This window comes from Chlamydotis macqueenii, chromosome 13, assembly GCF_036417535.1.
Source record: "Chlamydotis macqueenii isolate bChlMac1 chromosome 13, bChlMac1.mat, whole genome shotgun sequence".
In the NCBI taxonomy this organism is placed as follows: Eukaryota; Metazoa; Chordata; class Aves; order Otidiformes; family Otididae; genus Chlamydotis; species Chlamydotis macqueenii.
The window spans coordinates 14766622-14784711 of record NC_141568.1 but is presented as its reverse complement, the minus strand read 5'-3'; the positions used below and the strand labels follow the sequence as shown (position 1 = coordinate 14784711).

At 55.3% G+C, this 18090-nt stretch overlaps 2 protein-coding genes across 4 annotated transcripts; one reads left to right on the top strand and one right to left on the bottom strand.

The window, feature by feature from the left end:
• Positions 1–5272: 5272 nt before the first annotated feature.
• On the bottom strand, positions 5273–7457 carry LOC104473324 (uncharacterized). The gene is made up of 6 exons (XM_086758016.1): positions 7311–7457; positions 6893–6944; positions 6474–6661; positions 6037–6195; positions 5793–5912; positions 5273–5490 (listed from the first exon to the last, which is right to left on the bottom strand). The coding sequence occupies exons 1-6, from the start codon at positions 7455–7457 to the stop codon at positions 5377–5379; spliced, it is 780 nt and encodes a 259-aa protein (XP_086614142.1). The 3' UTR covers positions 5273–5376.
• Positions 7458–9528: 2071 nt separating this feature from the next.
• Positions 9529–18085, top strand: ACD (ACD shelterin complex subunit and telomerase recruitment factor). 3 transcript variants are annotated; one of them, XM_086758157.1, is made up of 14 exons: positions 9529–9549; positions 10416–10545; positions 11838–11962; positions 12506–12596; positions 13149–13228; positions 13430–13474; positions 14048–14082; positions 14467–14630; positions 14825–14909; positions 15064–15144; positions 15808–15906; positions 16170–16846; positions 17222–17298; positions 17504–18085. In XM_086758157.1, exons 2-14 carry the CDS (start codon positions 10438–10440, stop codon positions 17565–17567), a joined length of 1731 nt encoding a protein of 576 aa, XP_086614283.1. In that variant the 5' UTR covers positions 9529–9549; positions 10416–10437; the 3' UTR covers positions 17568–18085. The 3 variants fall into 3 exon arrangements, with proteins under 3 accessions (XP_086614283.1, XP_086614284.1, XP_086614282.1); XM_086758158.1 differs by lacking the exon at positions 9529–9549 and adding an exon at positions 9783–9859 and having other exon boundaries at positions 14828–14909; XM_086758156.1 differs by lacking the exon at positions 9529–9549 and adding an exon at positions 9783–9859.
• Positions 18086–18090: the final 5 nt, after the last annotated feature.

Genomic DNA, 18090 nt, shown 5'->3' with positions numbered 1-18090 from the left:
GCTTCCTCCTCTCCGTGCTCTGTGTCACCTGAAAGTACATCATCCAAACCTGGAGCCCCTTCGGCATCTCCCACCTGCTGGGCCAAGTATTTTTTGGTGATTGCCAGACCTGGAACCACTCAAATACTGGAGGAACAGTCAGCTCTGTCCCCTCCTCCAGGCTGAGTGAGGCTGGGCAACGGATGTGTCATTTTGAGCACATCTGGATGTGACAGATCCATCCTCTTACTTCCTCCTCATCTTAAATTCAGGTTGCCCAAATTCTTCCTTTTCAGCTGAGGCTTTAAATGGCAGCTCTTCGTTTCTTTTAGCACCTTACTCACTTCCACCTCTTAAAAATTCATGCCCCGAGGTTGGTCTGGGCTGCAGGAGCTTTGTCTCTGCAGGCACCTCTTGGTCTGACAAGCATCCAGCATTGTCCTCCAGCAAGGAGAAGGGTGATGGCTGTGAGCTTAGAGCCCCGGCAGTGGGCATCCGTGGCTGCAGGGAGCGGGGGTCTTCTCTGCTGGCTCCGGGGTGCTCTGGGTGAAAGCATTGGCACAAGTAGAGCTTGCAGTGTTAGGCATGCGCTTCCCAGGCTGGGCTTTGGATTAGCATCTCTGGGTTCAACCATCCCAAGTTCACCCTGCAAACTGGGAGATCGCTGGCCACAGCCAGATGGCCCAGAGAGGGGCAGACGTAGTACCCATGTCCTCAGCGCTTGCTCCTGGCTGTGCTGATGGCCGGCCAACCCCTTCTCCATGCTGGGATCACCCAGGACAGGGGGCAGCGCCTGAGCCCAGTGACACCCCTTCTCCTGCAGGCCGCGGGGAAGCCGCCCTGCCCCATCTGCTGGGAACAGCCCCGCATGCTTTCCCCAGCAAAAGCAAAGCCACCCTGGCCCGGCTCCAGCTGGGGTGACCTGGAGCAGGGCTGGGAGACCTGCGGGTGCCACTGGTGACTTCTAACCTTGCTCCATCACTTTGTTTCCAGGCCCTGAGAGAATTAGCTGCCCAGCACCCCAGCATCAAACTGGTCCAGCTATGGAGCAATCTCCCTCCTTGCACCAAACATTGCTTCTAGCCCTTTGCTTGCTTCAGGGACGAGACTGGGAGCAGCTTTGTTGGGCAGCCTGCCTTAACGCTGACAGCTCCAGCCCTGCCAGGTGGGGAAGGATGGGCACACATCTGGGCAGGCTTTGCCCTCCAAGCAGAGCTATCCTCCGTCTGGAAGCAGTCAAACTGGCTTTGGAGGCAAGCAGAGGTGGCTCCAGACACCTCAGCTGAGCAAGTTTCACGGGAAAGGCATGATCTCTATTCCCAAACATGCTAAATACAGTGCCTGAGTTTTGGGCTGGGACATGCAGGTTCACAAAGTGAAGCAAGGCAGAGCACAGCGAGCAAACTTACTGGATGGTTCCGAAGTAGGAGGGTTGGTTTGGGGACAACGGTGGAGGTGGCCACAATCAGCATTTCCTTTGCTGCAGGTAAAAAAGGGAGAAAAGAAATAGGCTAAAAGGATGCATGTAGGAAATCTGGCCTTGTGGTGGTGTTGGTATCGCAGGTTGATGCTCAGACCCAGAGGCATGATCCGGTTCAGGATGTCGACAGTCTGGACTGGGGAGATGTCTTTTCCCTGTTCCTGTGGAGGCAGGCCAGATTCGGTGGCCCTTGTCAGCAGCACTGAGGAGCAGCAGGAGAAGGTAGGAAATGGACCTGGACAGCACAGGGACTTGGAGGAGAACAGGAAGAGCAGCCAGAGTAGTGCTTGGTGTTGCCAAAGTTGGAGTATTCACAGGCAAGAAGCTTCCAGGGTGCTGGGCAGGGATGGGAGCTCGCTGGGGAGGACAGCGTTGGGGTGAAGCGTGGGGAGATAAGGAGCACCAGGCTGAGGAACCTGGTTTCCTGTGGATGTGTCTTGAGGAGGCACACGGTGCTGTCTGAGAGAGCAGGGGCCGCTTGCAGCTTCTTTTTTTTTTTTTTTAGAAAACAGGGTTGGTAAAAACCCCATCCAAACCCCAAAGGAGCATTTTAAGGAAGAGTTTACACCAAAATTGCCATCATTATTATAAGTGAGGTGGGAAGCAACCAGAGATTCTAAATAAGTTTGAGTCTTTCCTTAGAGCCAATAATAAGTAAACTGAATCAAGGCAATGCAGAGACCATATCGGTTTCTTCCTACCTATTTAATTGTTTAAAATCACCTGAAAAGTTCAAGTAAATTTTTAGCATTTCTTAGCAAAGAAGGCATTCCTGAGGTCAGGCTTTACTAAAAAAGAGGCAGCAAATCTCTCTCACACTAATCAATAGATTGTTAAAGTAGAACACTTTCTCTGTGATAAAATATAGAATCTTTAAAATTCCCTGTGAGCCCCAACTGGCAGTACACGCTTACTTTGCTCACCAAAGCACGGCTGACATAAAAAGGGACATTTTAAGGGACTGACCACTGAATAAACAACCTTTTCTGAAACACACCCCTAAAATCAAGCTATCAATAAAGTCCCAAAATAAGCTAAAAAGCTTTGCAAAATCCAACAGCAACAAAATATTTTTAAAAAGGAGAAGCTGCTCCAGGCTGTTTTTCTCAATCTAAAGGCAAGGTTTGCTTCAAACTCGTACGAATAATGCACCTTTCAGAAAGGAAAGTTAGAAATTCTCTCCAAAATGCATACGACTTGTCGCTTCCTTTTGTTTTCTTTTTCTTCCTTACCCTCTTATTTTTTTCCAAAGACACAAGAGTTTGTTCCTTCACTAAATTTGGCTGGCCTACCACTAGAAATGTGCTGGTCCCACACAGCTGGCCCCTTGGGCAATGACTCGAGAAGTCCAAACAGAGCAATTAATCATTCACCAAAGCGACTGAAAAGATCCCTCACACGTGGTGAAATGATGGAGCCTTGAACCCCATTCGATCATTATCCAAAGAGAAGTCACTAAAAAGCACCCTGTGATATGTCCTGCGGCTGGCCATGCACGTCCTCTCGAATCCCAAGGCTCCATCCCCTCACAAATGGCAGCCCCACAGCAGATTATCTCATCAAATTCTCCAAAGATGTTTTCATGACACCTTTACGAAGGTCTGTGCAGCACAAGGCAGGGTGGTAACAAGTCCCACGCCACTCAAATACTTGCTTACCACCGTAAAGGCACCAGACTAGTTACAAATGCCAGGAAAAAGGATTGTTCTGCTGCTCATCAGTGTACAAAATACTCCAAGAAGGGAGTCTTCAGCCTTGCAAACTTTTGCTAAGTCAGTCTTGTCAAAGCGTGAGAACAGAAACACCGTTCAGAAGGCAAAGTGTTGCAAAAACCAAACATAGCTCCACAATTCCCCCCACCCAGCAGCTCATCAGATTAGCACCTGCAAAAAAATTGTGCAGAAATGTGCACAAGAAGCAAAGGCACACTCCCAACATGTCCATACGCATGAATATTCATGGTTCTTGAGGGCTCGGGTGGTGCACTTGGGCTATTAAAAGGCAATATATAAAGTTTAATGTTGGCCTAACCGTCCTATTTCAGATCCTGAAGGTGTTTGGATGACCCCTTTTAAATCAAGGACGGCCACTTCAGTGGGGTGAGCACCCGGTAGAGGATGCACATCCTGACAAACCAACTCAAAAGCTGAACACAAACTTAAAAAATACCACTCCTCTTGCTTTAGCCAAAGAATCCTGCAGTTGAAGTGCAGCAGATTTTCAAAAAGATATAAATATTTAAGTGAACAAAAAGGCACTGGAAAGGCTTACCTCTGTTTGCACAATCTCAGTTGTTTCTGGTTGCTTGAGAGGGGTGGTCCCCCCAGCTTGGCCAGAGCATCTGTAGAGATGGGGAAATTCAGACTCAGAGCCTGCAAACAAATACTGCAGGTTATATCCCAAATCTTTTATTACCTGTACTCACCTCAGCTCCTCTGTCAGCTCCAAATCCTCATCGGTAACAATGTGAAGCCAAAAAAAAAAAAAAAATTAAAAAAAAAAAGCTATGGGAAGTTGTGCTGTGGAAGATCAGTTTAAGCACAAATTGTTAAAAAAGGCAGAGATAGCTCTAAATGATCAGTCAGAATGGACAGCAATCAGAAAAGATCTTCACAGAATTCAGCAATAAAATGAATGTGTCCCTGCTATGTTAAGAGCCCAGATAGCTGCTGTGCAAGACAGAAGGACTCAAAGAGCATAGTGAGGTTGTTTCCCCAAAGATGGTGTCTGTCCTTAAAATGTGCCCATCCAGCTGCGTTGGCTCCTGCTGCAAATAAAACTGGGAGTCTCAGTGTGCAAGGACTGAGCATCCCTTGTGCAATCACAAATTCCTTGAATACGGAAAGCCAATACAGCTGAGTTCTACTTAGCAGTAGCCTCCATATGGCCAAAAAGGAGTTGAATCGAGGTTTAATCCAGCTAAGGCTGCGAAACCAAGAGCTGAGTTAAAACTGCTGCTCATTTCAATGTGCATTTCAACACCTGGCCCATCCTTGGGGCGCCCTCCCCATCCCCTGCCCTTCTCTCAGGGGTGTCTGTGCAGCTGCTCCTCTGTGATCTGTGGCAGAGACCTTCAGGGTGGTCCTCAAGCTCACAGGTTGCCACGCATTAACAGGGAATCGGTGTCTCTGCACCAGGAATTTCTGCCGCTCTTGGAGAAGGCAGCGAAGGGTGCAGGAAAGGAGGGGCTGAGGTGCAGCAGGGCTGCGTTCATCAACGTCTCCACCAAACTGGGCTCCATCGGGCTGTGCCTCAGGGTGTCCGAGATCCCCATGTACCCATACGGTGCCAGCGAGGTGAGGTGGTAGGGGAGGTGCTGGGGATGCTCTGCTGTGCACCGTGCCCATGGAGGGGAGCCCATGGGGGCACCCACGTGCCCCAGGCCACCCACCGCCTGCCTGGTTCTCCCAAGTGTAAGAACGGAGACCGAGACCAGCAGCACCCGGGACTGAGCCTTCAGGCAGTCTGTGCTGATGCCTTGTCCAGGGCAAAGTCCCATTTCCCACCTCCACAGCCATTTTCTGGCTGGGAGATGTCCCCCTCCTGCCCACCCGTGCCCCGAGTTGTGCTGGCACAAGGGTGCTCCTTCCCCAGCAGCCGTGTCCTGAGTGTGGTGGGCCGAGGAGAGACCAGCAGGACTGGACAGGCTGACAAGATGGTGAGCCCCAGCTGAGCCCAGAGCCTGCTCCCCACACGCTGCCCGAGTGCCCTGTGTCCATCCATCCCACCTGCAACCAACCATCCCCAACTGAGGGGAGAATGCAGCCGGACTCTCCCACCCCCAGCCCCTCGAACGTCCCCAGACCAGCACGGTGTCGGTGCAGAGCCGGTGGCTCTCAGTCAGGAGTTTATTGAGGATGTGGTGCTGGTGGGAGCAGCAGCACAGGGCCCCGCTGCCAGGAGGCTGGGCCGGCGTCTCACCAGGGCACCACTTTCCCTTCCCAGTCCAGGAAGGTGCCGGTGTCCTTCTCGGAGAGGGAGGCGAGCACCTTCAGCATCCCTCGCACGCTGGTGTCCACCGTCAGAGGGGGCTGCGGGACAGAGCAGGAGAGGCAGCCTGGACCCGAGGCCTGGCTAAGGGCTGCCCTGGAGCAGCCGAGCCAGGGGAAGGAGCTGCTCGAGGGCAAGGGGAAAGCCGCCAGCCCTGGGCAGAGGGGCTGAGCAGGGTGCCGAAGGGATGGGGGCACCAGACCCCCGGGGACAGGGCAGGGGCAGCTGCCCAGGCAGGGATGGGTCAGGCAGGGAGGTTTTGGTCAGGGGCTCAGGGCGGCAACTCCCTCCCGTGAAAAATCAGCACAGAGCCCTGATGGACCCACCATGGTGAAACTCTTACCGTGGGTCCAACGGAGCTTCCCATGTCGGTTTGCACCCAGCCAGGGTGGAGAGCAACGCAGAGGATGCCGTGCTCCCGGTACCCCAGGGACTGGCACTTGGTCAGCATGTTCAGAGCAGCCTGAGGAGACAGGGCAGGGATGGCGTTGGGAGGGGAAGGGTGGCTGCAAGGGGACACGTGCAGACCCCGCAGCAGATAAAGGGCAGGGGAAAGCAAATCTGTCCGTGGCACAGTGTGGCTGTACCTTGCTGCAGCGGTATGAGACCACTTGCATCAGTTCCCAACCAAAGGGAGAAGCTATGGAGCCTGCAGAGCTGGAAATGTTGATGATGGCTGCTTTGCTGCAGCTCAGCGCTGAGCCCGGGCTCCACTGGGCAGCCTTCTTCAGCAAGGGCAGGAACGCCTGCGAGGAGGAAGAGGAGACAGGGGCACACACAGAGTTGGCACAGGAAAGAGGACCAGGTGCTTCCACAATGGGCAACATTGGCACCAACACAATGAACAACCTCCCTCCTTTTCCCACTGCCACAGTCCACCAGGCTTCAGCTCCTGAGTTCCAGCCTGTGGCTCTGTCAGCTTCTTCTCAATTGAGAATCCATTGGGCACCAGGGTGGAGGCAGGACCCTCTCCCACCAGCCCTTTGCGCTCCACGGGACAGCCCAACTCGCGTGAGCGTCTCACCTGGCCCACCAGCAGGGGCCCAACAGTGTTGGTGGTGTAAATCCGTGTCATGTCCTCCAGCGTCTCGGTATCAAGGGAGTTCAACTTGGCGATCCCAGCGTTGTTGATGAGGAGGTTCAGCCCCGAGCCCTTCAGCTGCTCCTCAACTCTGGCTGCAGCTGCCTGGATGCTGGCAGGGTCGGTGACTTCTGCAAAGCCAACAACAGAGAGCTGAGTGCCAGCATCCCCATGATGGCTTGGAGCCCCCTGTGTCCCCACAGTGATGTGCCCTCAGATCTGGCCATGGGCAGGAGGGATGGCAGTGCCCGGTGTCCCCACAGGCACTGGCCCGTCAGCAGGGCTCTGTCCCGGCACGGGGCCCCAGGGTTTGCACGTGCCAGGGGATCTGGGGTGAGGGACTTCCACCTCAGGGCACCTACCGAGCGGGACGATGACCAGGTTGGGGTGCTTGGAGGCCAAATTCTGTAACTCCTGCAAGAGAAGGGACTGTGTGGGCACGGAGAGGCAGGAGGGGCTGTGCAGAGGCTCAGCCTTCCCCAGGTGAAGCCTGCGTCACTCCAGCTCCATCCCTGCACCACCTCACGCCCAGCACCCTGCTCTGCCCTGCTCCCAGCGGATGGGGTTCCGTGCCTCCCGCACACACCACGTGGCACTGTCCCTTCTGCACATCCCACGCACAGCTGGTCCCACAGCCGTCCCTGCCTGCCTGCCCAGTGCAGCGGTGCCCCTCTGCAGCCTCAGCCCTTTACAAACCCCGTCCCTGCTCCAACCCCGCTGCCCTGGCACCCAGCGCTCCCGTCCCCCAGCACAACCCACTGCGTCCCAGCCCTGCCTCACCTGCGCTTGCTGTCCCTTGGGGTCCCGACAAGTCGCAAAGACCCACTTGGGAGGGTCTGGCATTGCCAGGAGATGCCGGACAAACCCCAGGCCAATTCCCCGGTTGGCCCCAGTCACCAGAACGGAGCAGACTCGAAGCTCTGCCATGCTGCTCCGTCCGCAGCTACACTGCTCTTGCCCTGACTCTACAGGTGCCTTTAGCTACTTGGTTATCTCGCATTTTCCCGCGAGGGCTTGCATCAGCCTGTAGCTCTAGGAAATTCTCTACCTGCGCCCCAGTCTCTTGGCTGTGGTCCATACCCATCATCCACCTTTCCCGGCGGCTGAGGAATGACGCCAAGGGAGACGAGCGTCCTGTCCAGGCAGGGAATGCCATGGGTTGGATGTCTGGAGAGCTGCTCTTTGTACCTTCCCTGCTCCACCAAACCTGAGTCCCTCGATTTTCAGGGCCAGCGCTACCCCTGTTCCTGCTCCAAGATGTGCCCTGCGGTGGGCTGACACAAGCTGGGCACCAGATGCCCACCAAAGCCGCTTGATCACTTCCCTCCTCAGCTGAACAGGGGAAAGAAAATATAATGAAAGGCTTGTGAGTTGAGGTAAGGACAGGGAGAGATCATTCAGCAATTACCATCAGGCAAAACAGGCTCAACTTGGGGAAATTATTTTTATTTATTACAAGTCAAATCAGAGTAGGGTAATGAGAAACAAAACTAAACCTTAAAACACTTCCCCCTACCCCTCCCTTCTTCCTGGGCTTAAATTCACTCCTGATTTCCCTACCTCCTCCCTCCCAGTGCCACAGGGGGATGGGGAATGGGGGTTGTGGTCAGTTCATTATGTATTGTCTCTGCTGTTCTTTCCTCCTCACGCTCTTCTGCTCCAGTGTGGGGTCCCTCCCATGGGAGACAGTCCTCCATGAACTGCTCCAGCATGGGTCCTTCCCACGGGGTGCAGTCCTTCAGGAACAGACTGCTCCAGCATGGGTTCCCTGTGGGGTCACAAGCCCTGCCAGCAAACCTGCTCCAGTGTGGGCTCCTCTCTCCACAGGTCCACAGCTCCTGCCAGGAGCTTGCTCCAGTGAGGGCTTCCCACAGGCCACAGTGTCCTTTGGGCATCCACCTGCCCCGGCGTGGGGTCCTCCAGAGGCTGCAGGTGGATCTCTGCTCCAGCATCTCCTTCTTCACTGACCTCGGTGCCTGCAGAGCTGTTCCTCTAACATATTCCTCTCTCTGGCTGCCATTCCTCTTGCACAGGCTTTTTTTTTTTCCCTTCTTAAATCTTTTGTCCTAGAGGCACTACCACCATTGCTGATGGGCTCAGCCTTGAGTGCCCAGGTGCACACAGAGCACACGACGGACATCCAGTCCCAGGGTGGTCCAGGTATGCCCTGGCTTGTTCCTGCAGCAACAAGGCACCGGACCAACTGATGGACTGGACTCCCAGCTGCTTTCCAAGGAAAACATCTGAGTGGTGGACACAGGAGTTTAGCAACATGCCTGAAGAACCGTCAGGAGCTCCTGCTGTGTCTAAAGGTGGGGAAGCACTACCTGAATGTCGCCGTGGGCTGATGAACACCCTGTGGGGAGGATCTGGGCATCCCACAGCCTCCTCAGGTGGTTTCTGCTGCAGTGTCACCCAGACTCTGCACAGACAGCTTGCAATAGTGGGAGATAACAGTAGTGGTTTGTAATTACCTCTCCCGTGAGGACAGACTGAGAGAGCTGGGGTTGTTCAGCCTGGGGAAGAGAAGGCCCCGGGAAGACCTTATAGCACCCAGTACTTAATGGGGGCTACAAGAACGCTGGAGAGGGCATTTTGGCAAGGGCGTGTAGGGACAGGACAAGGGATAATGGCTTTAAAGTAGAAGAGAATAAGTTTAGATTAGACATAAGGAGAAATCCTTCCCTGTGAGGGTGGTGAGGCACTGGCACAGGTTGCCCAGAGAAGCTGCGGATGCCTCATCCCTGGAAGGGTTCCAGGCCAGGTTGGATGGGGCTTTGAGTTACCTGGTGTGGTGGAAGCTGTCCCTGCCTAGGGCAGGGGGGTGGAACTGGGTGAGCTTTAAGGTCCCTTCCATCCCAAACCACCCTGTGGTTCTATGATTTTTAGCAGGCTAAGCAGTTTCAGTGCCACCAGAAGAGGTGAAGCGCGCACAAGCCGCTGTGGAAGGAGGCTCCTTCCCACGAGCGATCACTCGCAGAGAACCTGGGGCTGCTGGGGCCAAAACCAACGGAACAAGGTAGCGTTGGGCACTGTGTGTAACCGCCAAAGGGAGGTGGTAACAAAAAGCCAGCAAACAATGGGGGAAAGCCTGCGTGTGCCCGGGAAAGGCTTGGAGGAGAGCAGGGAGCCTGCTGCCGGCTGCGGATCGGGCTCGCAGCCGCTCCGCCCCGGATCCCGGGCAGCCCGGCCCCGTTTCCTCTTCCTGGGTCGCGGCCTCGTCTCGCCTGGCTGCTCGGGGCCATGGCGGCGGCGGGGACCGCCTGTGTCGGCGGCGGGGAGCAGCCCGGGCCGGAGGCGGCGGGGCAGTGGCAGGCGCTAGGCCCCAGGTGAGGCAGGGGGGTGGGGGGCGGGTAGACATGGCAGCCCGGCCTGTCCCCAACCCCAGCCTGTCCTGAGCGCACCCTGTCCCCAAACCCGGCGTATCCAGAACCCAGCCTGTCCCCAAACCCAGCCTGTCCCAGCCCCTCTGCACGGCCCTCATCCAGCAAAGATTCCCCCTTTTGCAGTTAAGAGAGTGACGGTTAAGTCCTGGGCACAGGAAAATGATTATTGGGGGATAGTAAACAATGTGGGAAGAGGGGGAAAAAAAGATGTCCTGAACTGGGTGGGAAGCTTGCAGAAGGAGCTCCGGTGCCTGCTGATGTCTCCTCGCTCCACGGCGCGAGCGGGATGCAGTGGGAGCTACATGCCCCCAGCAGCCCATCTTCCTCAGCACAGCTCCCTTAGGATGAGCATTCTTGCGGAGAAGCGGGTGGATTTGGGCTGGATTTGAGCCCGCTCCAGGGACTGTTCCTGTGTTTGGGGTGGAAAACCATTCCCAGGATGGCAGAGCTTTGCTAGATCCTGCTCTTATGGTTTGGTGCCTTGTCTCTTCTCCCATAGGTTTGTGTATGACAACAAGAACATGTCTTCTCCTAAAATCTATGTCCTGCAGCCCTGGATTACCAACCTCTTGGTGAACTATGAGCAGCTGGATGCCAATGAGAATCTCCTGGCTGGGCAGGTCCTGCGGGTAGGTACCAAGCGCTACTGTCCTGTCCTGATGTGCTCCAGCAGCATTTGAAATGCAAGTTCCTGGAGGTGTTCATCAGTTCCCAGTGGAGTGGCTGTGGGTGCGCGACCCTTCCTCCTCAAAGTTGCTGATTTTTTTGTTGTTGTTTTTGGGGGGTGGAGGAGCTTTGTTTTGCCCATTTCTGGCAGCTTTGGCTGACTTTTGCACCTCTAGTAGGTGTGCCCTGCTCTTGTCCAAAGAGTTTGCGGTCTCCAAGGTCAGCTTCTAGCCTTGCACTCCCAGGCTGCTTTGTCTTCCTCTTTGCATCCCATCCTTCCTTGTACCATGCCAATTGGTGGATGGTCCTGACAGCAGGTGGCATGAGGCAGAAGCAGGACCTGCTGGGGTGTCTGGAGCGTTATCCTGTCTATTGGTGAACCTTTGTGGGACCACAAGCTTGTTCTCCCCTGGATGCTGTCTCTTCTGGGAGAGCCTCTTGTGTGGAGATTCAGGGCGTGGGTCTCTGAGGCACAAAACCTGCTCCTGCGCCATGCCTGGAGAGCTTTTGGTACAGCGCTGGTGGTGTCTTTGGCATTTGATCTATCCTACGTAGCAGGAGAGAGCTTTAGTGAGGGGACTCTTGCCTGTTTGAGGCCTGATGGGCAGCAGGAAGGAAGCAGGAGGAAAACAACCAAGTGGAGTCAGTGCTGCCGATCGTTAGCTGTGGACTTGGAGGGTTTGGATGAAGATGTCTCCTTGCTAACAGAAGCAAGAAGAGATGGGTATTGTAATTTAAACAGAAGAAGAGATGGGTATTGTAATTTAAACAGAAGGAGAGATGACTTGGATGGCTCTCTCGCAGCACGCGCTAAGCTGCTCTGACTCCACTGGGAATCAGGAGCGGGCCTCTTGGCTTGTACAGGGACTTTATGCAGTGGGATCGGCAGGCTCTCCTTGACAGAAGGTCCCAATTGTTGAGGACTGATCTTTTTAGCATGGAGGAGGAGCAGTTTGTTTCTTCCCTCAGGTATTGTTTTGACCCAGTGTGAACATGTATTAGTACAGGCTCAGGGTTGCTATCCCAGGAACTTCATTCAGAAGAAGAGACTGGCTGTGGTGATCCTACTGGTTACTGCCGCTCTCTGTCTCCCTCTGCTTTGCAGAGGAGCACGTGTCCCAGGCCTGCCCAAACCCCAGTGGTAACCTCTTCTGCTAAGAGTCCAGGCTCTCAGCCACGTGTGATGTCCTGTCCTTGTTCATGGGGAATTCTGAAAGTGAGATTTCTTTTTTCCCCATCCCCAATCTCTTGATAGGTTTTGAGTGACTCAACTACTCCAGGCAAACCTGGTGCCCTCCAAGATGCCGTCCTACAGATCTCAGATGGATCCTACTACATCCGTGTCGTCATTACATCCGAAGCTCTACAGGCGGAGGAAAAGTGGGTTCCCCCATGACTCGGCTGTGGCTGGGACGGCAGTTCTCCACAGCTGCTAGTGGGGCTCCTGTCGGGTCTTTTTTCAGGTTGTGTTAAGCTAAAGCAATCACAGGGTGGGAAGTCTGAGTGAAAGAGCTGCTAAGAAAAGAAAGCTGAGCACCAGTGTTTTGGCTGGTTTTGGCTGGCTAGGATGGGCAGGGATCGATGGCAGAAGCTGTGGTGGTATGTAGACGTGATTAGAAAGGTCTAAAGAGTCTGTGCGCTTTGTGAAAGGAGCCAGAGCATTAACCATGGTAGTCTGGGCTGCTCCTTCAGTGGTTTCCTCAGTTTGGATACCGCTAGACTGGTGGGATGCTGGTAGCAGAGCCAAGGATAACCAGCAGGAGTAAGCTGCAGGAAACCAGGAGCCTTTGGTCTCTGATGCTCATGCTGAGACATGTTCCAGCATGCCCCAGTGTAGCTGTTGGGGGAGCCCCGCTTTGTGTCTGGGTGGTCCAACTCCATTCTTCATCTCTCCAAGACGTTCCTGCTCTGCTCTTTTTCTAGCACCCACATGCAGGTCAGGCTTTCCAGCCTAATTTGCAGAATTATCGTCTTGCAGAAGTACACTGTGTGTTTCCGAGAGGAGGCCAGGCTGGTAAGTGCTCTGATGAGCAGAAGCAACTTGTTCCTTGACCTTGCTGTGCTTCCTGCATGCTTTGAGCTGCTCCCAGGAGCTGGAGGCAGATGAGGGGTGACCTTTCTTCTCTCTCCTTCATCTGCAGCTCCTGACAGGCTCTGTGGCAGGTGGCCTGTGCACTGGGGCAAGGGATGGCATGAGCCCTCCCTGGGGATGTGGTGCATCTCCCCCAGGGCCACCAGCTGTTACCTCCTGCTGTCGTGCAGCTGCGGAAGCCCTGCGTAGGCCACTGGTGGCAGACCTGCCTGATGTTCCCTTGCAGGGGTTCAGGAGGGTCCCCATGGCCTCAGGCTGGCCCAGCCTGACATATGGCTCTTGAAGAGCCATCAGCTGATGCAGGAAGGTGCAAACCCCCTGATGAAGAGGGTTGTCCTTTTTGAGGGGGTCCTCACTTTGGTTGGAGGGTTGGTGGCAGAGCTGGGTGGGTGTGTGTGCGCTCACTGGCCCCAGAGGAGGTGGGAGGAGAGGTGGGAATGCAGAGATGCCTTATGCGCTCCATTTTCCCTGCAGGAAGACTGCGAGTTTTACCTCACGGCCCAACGCTTCATCGTGCTTCCCATGGAGAGGCAGAGGTTGGAGTCATCCGATGGGTACGGCCCATGAAGTGGGTGGGGGGCTCTGCTCTGGGGGGACTTCGTCTTCTTGGAGCAGCACTGACCTTGGGAATCCTGGTGTGACCTGGTTGTGGTGGGGACTTTTTGCTCTTTGAAAGAGGAATTGTCTCCATTGCAAACTGTGAAGGAAAATGGGGATTTGGAGAGAATCGGTAACCGGCTTCTCTCTTGCTGCAGGAACCAGGAGCCCTCTGTGCTGCAGAAGATAAAGGAGCTCTGGCTGTAAGTAAGAGGCTGGCCATTGCTGGGGAATGTATCCAGACACCATGACGGGAACATGCAGGCTCTGAGCGGGGTTAGAGCAGGCTGGCAAGGGCAGGCACAGGTTGTGGCAGCTCCTGGTTAACCTGTGGGACTCCCTGCCCGAGGACATGACAGAGCTGAGTAGATAATGCAAAATGAAATCCTGGTGACTGAGAGGGCTCTCCATCCTCAGCCTCTTCCTCTGAGCTGGCAGAGCTGGGGGGAAACACCTGCAGGGAACTTGTTCCTGCCAGCCGTGGGCAGCATGGCTGAGTGGGTGAGCCCTGCGCAGCTCATTCTTCACTCCACGCTTGGAGACCCTCAGGGATCTCCATCAGTCCATCTCCAGGAACCAGGCTGCCTGTTGGATATTCCTGGAATACTGAGCAGAGACCAGTGGCCAGATCCAGCGCCGTGCAGGGAATTCAGTACTTCCACAAGCTGCTTCTCCCAAGCCAGGGTGCTTGATCTGCGACCGAGAGCTGTACAGGGCTGCTGGCCTGCATGTGCCCCAGCTCTAACCTGGCTTTGTCTTCTCCTTGGTCATTGCAGGAGGAGTCTTGCTCTGAAGAACGCTCCCAGTTCAGGTAAAGAGTTGTGGGGGTGCATGCGATGCTGTGGCTGCTTAGTGGGGCTCCTGGCTCTCCTCAGCTTGGTCTGTGTTAGGTGGAGGTAGCACAAACCTGACCAGATCTCACAAGGCAACGTTGCTAAGCCCGAAGCAGGACAAGATGGTGCTGACAGCTAAAGCGGCATGGGTCGTTGCAAACCTGTGCTCACGCTGCTGCTCCAGGATCTGTGTGGAGAAAGGAAAGATAGTTCCTAGAAGCGAGGGAAATGCAGAATTTTGCACCACTTTCCACAGGTTTCAGTGCACATGACAGTCATGCAGCAGAGTAAAAGCATTTGCAAGTGAGGCTTGCCTGACTTAAGGTATCTTCTCCACTGACATTCATGTGTTTTTGCTCCAGAGCCATCCATCTCTCAGCTGATTGATGTCATAGGACAGAAACAGCTGGAAGTTCTGAAGGAAAATGCTGAGGAATGCTTGGATTTACGGATTCACAAGGATACTCCAGCAGTGGTGAAGGACGAGGTTCCTGTCACCCAGTGGGAGGCAGAGCGCAAGAAAGAGGTCAGTCTGGCTGCTAGGACCATCTGAGCCAGGGCTGTGACAGCTCGTGGTGCTCTGGAGAGGTGAGAGAAGGAAGGAGAAGGGCAGTAGGCAGAGCTGGAGGTTTGCTGGGGAGAGAGCTGCCAGTTACAGATGGGCTCCTGCATCTCAAGTGGGACTGCCCAGTGAAAACCATGTAATCTGTCTTATTTCAGCAGGGTGAGGACAAATTCACGGTCCCAGCCAACGCCCTGGTGATCACTCCTGAGGAGACAGTTGCTTGTGATGTTTCCAACGCAGGTCAGTGCGCTGGCTGTGTCTGGAAGGTGGCCAGGTGGGCAGTTCAGTGCCCAAGCAGGCAAAATAAGGGTCTCCCTGGGCTGTGGAGACGACTTGCGTTGCTCCGGCTGTGCAGTGTGCTGGAATGTGACCAGCAGTGCACCTTTCATTGCAGACACAAGCGAAGCAACTCCTGGGAAGAGCGGTGATGGCAGGACAGTACCAGGAGAACCAAGTGTCATATCCCAAGCCAGCCGTGAGTAGTGGGACCTCCAGATCCCATCCAAGCTCTTAGTAGTTTCATCTGCGGTTGTCTTAGCCCATCTTCTCCCTGGATTGAGCAGAGGAGGTACCAGGAACGGCCAGATCTTTGGGAGACCAGGACTCCCAGCCCTGCCTTTGAGCAGACAGGGAATGGTCTCATTGCTGCAGCCTGCTGAAGCTGAGCAGCTTCGGTTCCTTGTGATGGGAGCACAAGTGATTTTGTCCCTTTGATGCTGTCACGGAGCCTGGGTCTCCTGCCCGAGTTTGGGCTCCTGGCTGGCTGTGATTCAGCACCAAGGCAGGCTTGTGTCACCTCACTGGGCTTGGTGTCACCAAGCTTTGCTGCAGAGGTACCTGCAGGAGCTCCACGTAGAGGAGGAGGTGAAGGGAGCTGCTGTCCTGGACAGTGCAGGGTGTAGGACAAGGTCTTCCTCCTGCCTGCCTGCTCTCTGGGCAGCCTGCTGCAGGGGCTGGCTGGGGTCTTGAAAGGAGTCTGGCTCGGCTACACTCCAATTTCAGCTGGAAAGGGCTCTCAGAGCTCCCCTTGAGTGTTGTCTCTGTCCAAGACCCCATGCACAGCTCGTAGCTGCTGCAGGGTTGGGAGTGGGCAGCCACTTTCTTTGCCAAAATCAACACCCTGCCGTGATCTTTGCAGCTGTCGAGTCAACAGCCTTGTCGGAGAGCTCCGAGGGATCCCTGGACAACCCCTGGGACAGGCTCCCCCCAATATCTTTGACCCTGAACTCTTCGGGTGGTGAGTCTCCATGCCCCAGCATGTCCAGCCTGCCTCTCCAGCAGGAGACAACCCCCTCTCCTCTCACTGGGTGACCATGTAGCTCATCCTGGATGCTGGCTTGCTTTCTCTTGGCCAAAAAGTAGTACTGTAGTCTTCCCATTGCCCTGTGCCTGCATCGTTCCAGCTCCGGTGCTCTCCTGCCCAACCCAACATGCTGGGGCAGGCCCCCCCACCAGCCACCCAGCCCCTGCTCGAGTTGACCATGCATTTTTTCTTACCAGAGAAGACCGAGCAAGACGTGGCTGCTGACAGCAACACTCCCGACTTGCTGGAACTGTGTAGCCAGGACTCTCCCGAGGGCTTACCGCAGGGAGAGCCGTTGCAGACCTCTTCTCCCTCCCTGCTCTGCTCCTACAGTGATACCAATCTGGTGGAGACCGGAACCGTGCAGGCAATGCCAGCTGCGGAGGCAGCCTGCAATGCCCCCTGCCCTGCTCGAAGCCCACAGGTATCAGCGGGCTCTCAGGCCGCCCCATCATCGCTTTCCCCGGCTTTTCCCATCTTGCACAGCAGCCGCTTGCAATCCCTGCCCGAAGAGTTGCCTCACAGGGAGCAGGCGGACTCCAGTGGCACAGCTTTCCCTCCAGATACGTTAGAACGTGGTCCGGCTCGTGCCAGGACCCAGGGAGGAGCTGCTGTGGGTGCCAAGAGGAAGCTGCTGGCAAGAGATAGCCAGGCACTGCCAGCCCTTGGTGGGCAGCAGTGTCCCCAAGGTGCCCTGTGGGGCAAGGGGGGAGACGTGAGCAGAAGACTGGAGCTTGCAAGCACACAGGGTGCGAAGAAAAGCAGAAAGGAGGAAGGGGGGCTGCATCGTGGAAAGGAGTTCTCTGAGGAGGAGGAGGAAGAGGAAGCGAGTGGCCCCAGCTCCAGGCCAGAGCAGCGCAGAGTTCTGCAGCCGGTAAAGAAGAAGCAGCTGGTGGGGTTCCCTGGGGGGTGGTCCCCAGGGAGGTTCGCTGTGTCCCCCCCACTGCTGGTGTCCATCCCCAGGGCCTTTCCTCACCTGGCTGGTGGGGAGGGGGAGTTGAAAGCAGGTGCTGACATAGATGGTGGCCCCAATCCTCCTGAAATAGGATCTGGGGTACTGGGTGCAGATGTGGTTGAACCCAAGCTTGAGCATCTTCCAGCTCTCTGGGTAAAATAAGATTGGAAGAGCAGGAAACGATTGAGACAGACTCCAGAGTTTCCCTGGGTGTATGGGGGTCTCAGGGTGGGGCTGTGCTGTGGGCTTTGCAGCTGGGGCAGACCAGCCTCACCCTCCTCTTCGCTTCTGCAGTACGTGAAGGAGAAGAAGATGCAGTACAGATACGAGGCGCCGAGCCCTGAGCTCTGTGAGCGGATAAGATCTGTCAGGTCAGTGCAGCGATGGCCTCGTATGGCCGTCCCTTGTTCCCCTGCCCCGTGGCTGGCCCCGCGGGATGCAGGCATCACTGCTTGCATCCCTGCAGCAGGTCCCCAAACTCTGCCTTACCCCTGGTTACTGGGCTGCCCAGCTGCGCGGCAGTGTGTCCTCAGCTGGGTCCCTTCTCACCCTGGCTCCCTTGGTCTGATTTTGCAGGATCTCAAAGGCGATGCTGAAGTGGGCGTGCTGGATACTCACGGACAGGGATGTGGACTCCTGAGCCCAGCCTGTGCTTCATTTCTTCACTGGTGCAGCAAAAAATGATTTAGACCTGTCTGGGAAGAGCAGCTGGGGGAGGGAGGGAGGGAGGGAGGGACACCAGGACCCCTGTCTCCCAGGACACTGCTGAGTGGGTTGGCCTGGCTGTGGAGACCCTGGCTCCAGAAATGCTGGGGACATGACATGTTCGTGGCCAGCACCCTCAGCGTTGAGAGGGGAAAAAGCATCCGTTCAGGGATGCCTGAGCATGAGCCAGCATCCCTCTCCCACCTTTCCCTCTCCATCCTTTCCAAACGCCCTGGCCTGGCAAGCAAGGACAAGAGGTGACCCAGTGTCACCGTAGCAGGGGCAGCAGCGATGGTAGAGGCCCCACAACCTGATCGCTGCTCTGAAGGCAGTGCAGGAGTTCGGATGTTTTATTGATTGGTTTAGGTAGGGTCCTGCACTGTTTGTTACAAACTATCCCACAAGGTTATGCTGTAGAAATTCAAAATAAAAATTGTATATTTTTTAAATACACAGCT

Coding starts and splice junctions, on each gene's coding strand:
- LOC104473324 (XM_086758016.1), bottom strand. CDS start 7,457: ATGGCAGAGCTTCGAGTCTGCTCCGTTCTGGTGACTGGGGCCAACCGG. Junction 6,662..6,892: donor CCTGGTCATCGTCCCGCTCG/GTAGGTGCCCTG, acceptor TTGGCTTTGCAG/AAGTCACCGACCCTGCCAGC. Junction 6,196..6,473: donor GGCCCCTGCTGGTGGGCCAG/GTGAGACGCTCA, acceptor TCCTCCTCGCAG/GCGTTCCTGCCCTTGCTGAA.
- ACD (XM_086758157.1), top strand. CDS start 10,438: ATGTCTTCTCCTAAAATCTATGTCCTGCAGCCCTGGATTACCAACCTC. Junction 13,475..14,047: donor AAGATAAAGGAGCTCTGGCT/GTAAGTAAGAGG, acceptor TGGTCATTGCAG/GAGGAGTCTTGCTCTGAAGA. Junction 16,847..17,221: donor AGCGCAGAGTTCTGCAGCCG/GTAAAGAAGAAG, acceptor TCGCTTCTGCAG/TACGTGAAGGAGAAGAAGAT.